The sequence below is a fragment of the Gadus chalcogrammus genome, chromosome 15, assembly GCF_026213295.1.
Source record: "Gadus chalcogrammus isolate NIFS_2021 chromosome 15, NIFS_Gcha_1.0, whole genome shotgun sequence".
NCBI classification, from domain to species: Eukaryota; Metazoa; Chordata; class Actinopteri; order Gadiformes; family Gadidae; genus Gadus; species Gadus chalcogrammus.
The window spans coordinates 15,730,288-15,738,820 of record NC_079426.1 but is presented as its reverse complement, the minus strand read 5'-3'; the positions used below and the strand labels follow the sequence as shown (position 1 = coordinate 15,738,820).

General features: G+C 43.2%; 1 protein-coding gene across 1 annotated transcript; it reads right to left on the bottom strand.

Moving 5' to 3' along the window:
* pex13 (peroxisomal biogenesis factor 13) lies at nt 1-3,865 on the bottom strand. The gene is made up of 4 exons (XM_056609282.1): nt 3,524-3,865; nt 2,274-3,013; nt 1,609-1,731; nt 1-1,037 (listed from the first exon to the last, which is right to left on the bottom strand). The coding sequence occupies exons 1-4, from the start codon at nt 3,595-3,597 to the stop codon at nt 643-645; spliced, it is 1,332 nt and encodes a 443-aa protein (XP_056465257.1). The 5' UTR covers nt 3,598-3,865; the 3' UTR covers nt 1-642.
* Nucleotides 3,866-8,533: the final 4,668 nt, after the last annotated feature.

The window sequence follows — 8,533 nt, the reverse complement described above, 5'->3', positions numbered from 1 at the left end:
TCACTAACAAATGCGTATACAATTTTTATTAATATTTGTGTAATATCTTGAACATTGTGGGCTGTCCTAGGTGTTTGTATCTCCTGTATATTATGCTGCTATATAGGATTTGGTTCGTTCAATACAAAAAGTTTCAGAAAAGTTTCAGAAAATAACACATTTTTCAAAATATTTATATTTCATTTACATAATTACATGTTGAAAGACAGAATTGTACAAACAATTACCCACTATTTTCGAATTGCCCATACAGTGCAAATCCAGATTTTGGTACTGAAAGGTCAGTAATAAAAGCAACCTACTTACAATGTTATTGCTTTCCATATAGCCTACTGTTCAGGTTTTGTGCAACAAACTTTCTGTAAACCATTAAGCAAAATCATACGTAAACTCAAATATTAAGATTATTCTTCACATAAATTAGTTGAAGAGAAACAACTGAAATTCCCATATTCAAGGCAGCACAAGATGCCTTAGTCAGTTTTGGATTGTGTATGTCTTTGCTAGGAAGTCTTCATATTAGCATCTATAGCCATCAGTAGCAATGGCAGCACTAAGACAAATAGAGTATCCATTTAAATAAACACAAGTGTATACAGAACATTTGCATGTACGCATTAAGGTGTGTCCTAAACCTTTACCTCAGAGGTCTATCTTATTGGAAATATTCAGCACTGTGCTAGAGGGCATCCTGGAGTCTTGTGTTCCCAGATTGAAGTTGACTGTTGGTGATTCACTGTAAACAGACTCCAGAAGTTGCTCAGAAACAGCTGAAGTAGAGGCAGAAGTGGAGGCGTAAGCTGTGGCTGAACCGAGACCCGGAGTAATACTAGGAGATGGGGTTGAAGGAAGGCCTGCAACCGAGGCTGTCTGAGTGGCTGGAGCGCTCTCTCCCTGGGCCTGGGCAAGTCTCTCCAGCTCAGCTAGCTTTCGGCCCCTCCTCTTGCCGAGGACCTTTACATAGTTGGCCGGGACCAGGCCTGTGGTTTGGCCATCGGCGCTGGCCAGCAGCCAGCCACGTACCCTGGGCTGGTGCTCTGGGAACAGAAAAGGTATAAATAGATGAGTGTCTGAACGGGGAGGGAGTTATTGTGTGTTGTATTGTGTGAGTGTTGAGGATTTCAGGAAAAGCAGATAATGGCTTCTGCCATGATAAACATTACAATCATTAACTAGGATGACAGTGAGAAAATAATTTCTTCAACCTTTCTCTGCTATAAAGGATTTATTCAGTAAATAAGGTTATCTCAAGCATCTTTTGAAAATCAATTAGTCAATATTATTCGCTATAATATAGTTAATGATCAGATGTTTTTGAAATACATTTCTGATATTCAGTGCCCTGAGTCAGTGCTTGACAGCATACATGCACACAGCAACCCCAAAACCCATACAGAAATCCCACTATGGTCATTTTGTCTGCAAAACGAATTCCCCTGACCATGATGCAAATGGGACTGAAGAAGCTACCACCAGTGATGATGAAGTCAAGTAGGATATGATATGAAAAGGTGGTGGTCAAGGGGTGGTACACATCATCCACTACCATGAGGTGGAATGAAATAAATGAACATCATTGAGGATGGAAATTCAACATGAGGGGGTCACCTTTGGGGGCGAGGTTGAGCATGTCTCCTGCCCTCAGGGAGATCTCCTCCTCAGATGCTGCAATGAAGTCATACTCGGCTCTGGCCACCACATGGTCATCTTCCCCACTGGCCCAGTTACTGGCTGAGAAAATAAAGGAACAAAAGAACATTAGCCCGTTGATGACAAAGGGTATTTCTTTGAGCTGGACTGGAATTGTTACTGGAACATCAACATATTTCTTAAGCTTAATCATTTACTTTTTGTGTTAATCTATCAGCTAGCGTTATAACATTGGCAGACGCTGTCTGATAATATTTATTTGTGGTGGTTTAGGCCATTCCATACAGTCAGACATTAACCAGGCCAGTTATTAAATTATTATTAATTCAAGTTACGCAGAATATAAGTGTCTTATTTCAATGGTCAATTTGTTTGTTTTTTTCTTTTGTCTGAACATTTTTCTGAACCCGGCCAATGACATCATGAGGTGAAGCTAGAGGGTTTTGAAACTCTCCATGTCAGGGTTTAAGATGGTTTAATGGCTGCGGTCGATCTGAAATGTCCACAGCCTACCTGTAGTCATCCTAGACTAATATGCCTAAACCTTAGCTGCTACTTGCGTTGGGTAAAATCATATGTTTAATGTAAAACAAACCAACAGTAATAACTCCTGGCTGTCTCACCACTTTCTGACGTCCCGTCGACGGAGCTCAGCAGCTTCCAGATTAGATAGGGTCCCCCCAGGACAACAGCCAAGAACAAAAAGATGGGCCACGACTTAACCCCCCCGGCCTTTGGATCCTCCAGCCCGGCCCCGCGGGCTAACGCATCGCTGGCGCTGTCCGCCCACAAGTCCTCCACCTCGCCTTCCGACCGCAACCCCATCATCCGCTGCAGCCGCCTGTACAGGTAGCGCAGCGTGCGCACCAGCGCAAACGCAGACAACACGCGGGTGAAGTGCGCCCGCAGCCGTGTCAGGTGGTTGGCTACGTCCAGCACTGCCCGGAAGCTGTTGTAGACGGCCGAGAAGGTGGCGTCCAGCATCATGCTGACAGAGCTGAAGGCCTGCACGATGCTCTCGATGGACTGGAAGGCGCCGCGGCTGCTCTCCTCCGCCTGCTGCACGAAGCGGCTGGGGGCTACGTCTTCCACCGCAGCGGGGAAGCGGCCATAGCCCCCCATGCCCCCCATGCCATAGCCGCCGCCGACGCCGCCAGCGCCGTAGCTGTAGGGGCTGTAGCCGCCACCACTGAACATGGAGCTCCCATAGGGGCTGTAGGAGGAGGCGAAGGAGTTCAAGGCTGGACGGTAGGCCTGGTGCTGGACGGGGCGCGGGGGTAGGGGAGGCACCATCCTGGTCAGGACAGGGGGCCCAGTGGACGGGCCGGGGAGAATGCCTGGTCCTACAGAGAAGTCTGTGGATCTGTAGAGCAGACAGAGTCAACTGTTTGGACTTTAAGAATGCATTTATTTGACTGATTTAGAGACACGTCAATTAAACGCAGTGTTAAGTTATATTACAGCAAGTGAAGTTAGGAACACAAATGTGTGTATGTGCTTTCGGCATTGCCTGTATGCATGCAACATAAACATACATTTATGTTTACTTGTAATACAATGGCTGCCTAAAAAGACAACAACTTGTTGTGTAACTGGTTTATTAGTAAACAATCCCCACTAATGGCGTTAACGTTAATCCAAATATACTTATTGATGATTGCGTGTTGTAGTATTTCACTCGTAAGCTAAAAAGTACCAAGCAAACATCGCTGAATGTTAAAAGAACATGCCTAACAATGTGAACACCACTGTATGTTGTCGCTACTTGGGGCCTTTCTGCGCCTGCACAACACTCAACGGAGCAGCCGTAGCTAACATCTAGGCCTAAGAACTATAAACAAGTCTTATAAACCAAACAGATAAACGTGATTACCGGTAGTTGACAGGTGCTGCCATTGCACCCGGGATCCTTCTTTCCCACGGTTTGGGTGGAGGCTGAGAAGCCATCTGGATTTTTTTTTAAATATATAAAAATCAACCAAATCTTGAACTCTGTACTCTCCCCTACTGCTTCGCTCCACTGCTGTCAGACCAAAGTAGTTGCAACAGAAAACCGATAGACTGTAGCCTACTACTGCGATCTCCTTATGGTTTAAGATGGTCAACTTTCATTGGTTGGTTTCTAGTTTGTGTTGTCAAAAATGTCATTCGATTTTTTTAACTGTTTAATTAGTTTGAGTTTTTCGTTTGACTAATGTAGCCTTGGACGTAAAATCAACTAAAAATAAAGGACCCACGCCGTTGCACATGTCCACAACATCCAGCAGGATGTGCCCTTGTCCAATTTTCTCATGCGTCTGAGCCGTCCAATCCACTGCAATAACATATTTAAAGGTCCCATGGCATGAACTCACTTCATGAGGTTTTCTAACATTAATATGAATTCCCCTAGCCTGCCTATGGTCCCCCAGAGGCTAAAACTTGCATTCGGTGTAAAACGAGCACTAGGTATCCTGCTCCGAAGTGGTAGTCAGTTAACAGTGAACTTGCGTGTGTTATTATCCATTATTATGAGTTAAACTGTAATCAGACAACGGTTATATGCTATAGATCCTAGAGTATTGAATTATAATTGTGCACAATGCATAACGTTAGCTCTCTACTTATAGCTCAGCGGACTAGAATGCCTCCCGTTGCCAAGTAGTAGCTAAGGTCCGTCCTATTTACTGGAGGAGTGAACGACGTTTCCGTTGCACGGCTTTTGGCCGTGATAATATGTGATAATATGTATTATATGATCATATAGATATTTATGTATTATATGATATTATTTAGATATAGAGCTCCAGGACTGTGACGCAAATGTTGTACACTTCTTTGTTATTTGGATAGCCGTTCTGCTGTTGGTGTTATGGCGCATAACACGTCGGACTCTCGTCTCTGGTATTTCCACAATGAGATTCGTAGTGGGGGTTATCTCAGCCATGGTTGAGAAGGAATTGGGGGAAAGGAACTTTGGCGCACACAGTTTTTGGCCATGATAATATATATTATATGATATTGTTGTATAATATAATGTCATTTAGATATAGAGCTCCAGGACTCCCACCGGAGCACCCGGAAGTTCACATGGTACCGCATGGCCGCAAGCTGCTCAGGGCCGCATCCTCCTCCTTGACCCGCCTCTCTCCTCCTCATTTGCATTAAAGCTACAGACACCGAAACGGCGCGTTTGGGGAAAGCTCAATGTGCAACTGGCTCATAGTGGCTGTAATTCTGCAACACGGCTGAATTTCGGGAATGTCTTCAAATACTCTGTTAGGGGCCCACTAATATCTATATTAAAGCATCCATAAAGTAGCATGCCATATGACCTTTAATGTGACCATGGAAAATGCATGGTTTATGGTATGGTGCTAAACTATTGTAATGCCTAATCCATTTTCTAGTCATATCTATGGTGAAAGATAAATCCTGCTTTAATGGGATTTATTCAAAATGTAAAAATAAATTATATAGTCCAAAGAAACATTTTAAAAGTGTAAGACTAATTAACTATGTTAATTGAACGCCTAACATCACAGGCATGAGAAATGAGTCTGGATAAAAGCTGATTTTGCAACTTTTGCATTAGACTGAGATAAAAGGATATTGTCAAGGTAAAGGTCTGGATGCCTATATGTGGGCGGCTTATGACGTTAGTTAACCCCCACCACCACACCTGCCCACACACACACCCTTGCCTTCACTGATACCACTACACCGCCCTGTTAGGGGAGGACAACCTGTGCAGCCAATGTGCGAAAGAGTGTGGGATAAACATAGAACCTTCAACCAAACGGTGAACTATAAATCACGCCTTCCAGGGATTTTGGCTAAATCAAAAACTTCCTCTTAACCCAAGCCTATGAACTATACATTTTCCTGGCCAATGCTTTCCTTATCAACAATTTGAAATAGGCTATAATTGGCATACTTGTTGTGCAAGTCAAATATATCCATAAAGCAAATCTAGAAAAAAAAAGATTCAGAAAAAACACCCGAAGGCTAGGCCTATTATAGGCTACTTTGCACACTTTCAGTTATAATTTGTTTGTTCAGTGTTTGTTATCTTTTAATCATGCAGAGTTAAATAAAGAGGCCAGTGAGTATACATAATATCACAGAGTTGGACTAGAAGGCTTAAATTTTGCAATATCGAAAATAAATGCTCAATTTAACACTCTTTTAGACTTTAGGAGTGTATAAGATTGTATAACATTTTTCACATTGCAGATTGTTTAAATTTATAACTGATTTTCTTTTAGCAAAATATATCAAGTGGGCTATGCATTTAGATCGAATAAGCACTTATTATGTTCAGGTATTGAGTTACAATTAAGGGAGCGAAATAATGATTACAAAATAATATTTGTATCAGGATGAGTAGTAACAAAGTTAATCTATGAATAGCTACTTCTACATCTTTATTCTACATCATCATGATACATCATCTCTATTTATTACAGATAGACCACAAAAGCGGTTTAAAGTTGTACAAGTTGTAAAGCTTACACTTTCACATCACACTCCAATCCTGTCAACGGAAAGATCTGTATGCCTGTGTGCCGGGCTTATGACGTTGGTTTGAAAGGTAACCCCCACAACCCCACACACACTGACACGCATTACACCGAACTGTATGGGGAAGACAGCGTGTGCAGCCAACGTATGAAAGATGTGTGTGAGTGTGCGAATTCTGGGGGTCTGTGAATCACGGACCACCTGACATCACAATCCTGATGTCATCGGAGTGCTGTGGGAGGGTGTGCAGGGGGATAGGGGGCGGGGTCTTTTGCAGTGCACGGCCGCAGTAGAGAGACGCTGTATTATGTCATTGTGGTGTTATCATCGAGTAGGTGTTTCGCTTGAGTGAGGAGTGGATGCCGATCTCGTGCAAAAAGACTCTGATGTCACGAGAATGGTAGTGCATTCTTATTTCCTCGCTCTCTTCACGCCTCCTCCCAGACCTTCACGACACCTCAACTGTGACATCAAGCCGTCACAAATGCTAGGAATGATGCAGTATATGTGTGTGTGTGTGTGTGTGTGTGTGTGTGTGTGTGTGTGTGTGTGTGTGTGTGTGTGTGTGTGTGTGTGTGTGTGTGTGTGTGTGTGTGTGTGTGTGTGGGGGGGGGGGTGTGGGTGTGTGTGTGTGTGTGTGTGTGTGTGTGTGTGTGTGTGTGTGTGTGTGTGTGTGTGTACGTGTGTGTTTATGTGTGTGTACAAGACTGTGTGAATGTGTGTTAGTGTTAGACATGCATGCTTTCATTTCGATTTCGATTTAAATCTAGATATCCAAACGATGCTTTAATGCATCACCAGGGAAAATATAGCCTATAGATTTGGCCAAGGTAAAGCCCCTCTTTCTTTACCCAGTGATTGCATCACATAGCCTAAGTAGGCTATTATTAAATAGCTATAGTGCCAGGGTTCAAACATGTTTTCTCTGATCTATCTAACAATGATACATACCGGGTCTGTTGCCAATAATGTGTAAAAGACACACGTCACTGATAGTCCGGCTGTTCCGGTCAATTATCTTGTTGTGCTTCTGGGACATTCCCTGCTCTGTCTTATGAGTTGAGTCTTGTATGATAAGCCACACACATGTCTATAATTAAAATGTGCTCAATGAAGTTTGTAATTTGCAGGTAACAAGTAAAGTCAAATGCCCTCAAAGCAAGTCTTCCCCTTGCAGGTGTCTTGCCTCTGAGGCACATTTTCAGATATTCTTGATGACGGAGGGACGCGGCAGACAGTAGCCTATCAGTCACGATGCGAATGAACGGAAGGAGGATTTATGATGATGAATGAGAGAAGAAGGTGGAGGCTGTACAGCAGAGGTGGGGTTTGGCGGGAAAGAGGCGTTGAACAGGTCTAGCATGCCTCTTCCGGCACATCGTTATGAAACACTTTTAAAGGAAGAGACACCGATAACACATAAAACAGGCTAGACTGCACTCTAGGACGTACAGGGATGAACTCAGATCAGTGGCAATAACAGGCACGCGCACGCGCGCGACAGTTCAAAGTGTGGACGTCAATACATTTTTGGATCATTGAGACACAAAGTGTACATTAGGATGTCTGTTTAGCCTAATACCGCTTCTGCGGCTATTTTTTTGTCTTATTTTATGACAGGGAATAAATCAAGCGACAGGTAGCTGTTACATTGTGATCCGTTCGTTTTTGTGAATGAATTAGGCATGCATCCATAGGCTACAAGCAAGCCATCGACTTCTTAAAGTAGGCCTAAGCCCGCCAGTAGGTGTGTGTATCCTGTCAGTTGTAGTAAAATTGCAGTTATTCTTTTACCATGAACAGGAAGGAACCCCGTCTCACCAAGGTCTCCCAATTCAAGAGAAAAGTGCCTTCCAAATGAGCTGATGACGTCCTCCTCGTAGGCCACGGAAGTATTGGTACTTGACTGCAACATTTGTGAAACTGTTTTACTTTTTTTAAACAAAAAAATCAATATTGTTTAGGGTGACCTCATTAGAAAGGTGAACTGAATTGGCAGAACTCGGTTCGGCACCATCTCACCTGTCGGTTGAAGGATCAGTTTACATTGCTATTTTGTTACGGTCAATCACCAGCCCCACTATAATGAAGTCTCCAAGGTGCTCTCATCAAACAGGATGTTTAGGCCTACTATATACCAAACTGGCTGAATTCAAGCCAAACTATTAATAGGCTATCATAAGGTTTTTTGATGATGAAAGATGATGGCCAATGATGAACATGGAATTTAGTTATTTTAGGTAACAAGAAATCGAGAGAAATACGATGAGTTAAAGACGTTTTTCTGAATGAATTAGGCCTGAAAGCTGAGCTACTGTATGTGGCATCGTTAACCACGAGGCAGGAAGGAAGCTGAGTACATCCTACCAAGGTCTCCAAA

Bases quoted from the DNA above. Each gene is read 5' to 3' on its own strand.
- pex13 (XM_056609282.1), bottom strand. From the start codon at position 3,597: ATGGCTTCTCAGCCTCCACCCAAACCGTGGGAAAGAAGGATCCCGGGT. The intron at 1,732-2,273 runs GTGAGACAGCCA...TTATTTTCTCAG, and splicing joins CGACGGGACGTCAGAAAGTG to CCAGTAACTGGGCCAGTGGG. The intron at 1,038-1,608 runs GTGACCCCCTCA...TTCTGTTCCCAG, and splicing joins GCTCAACCTCGCCCCCAAAG to AGCACCAGCCCAGGGTACGT.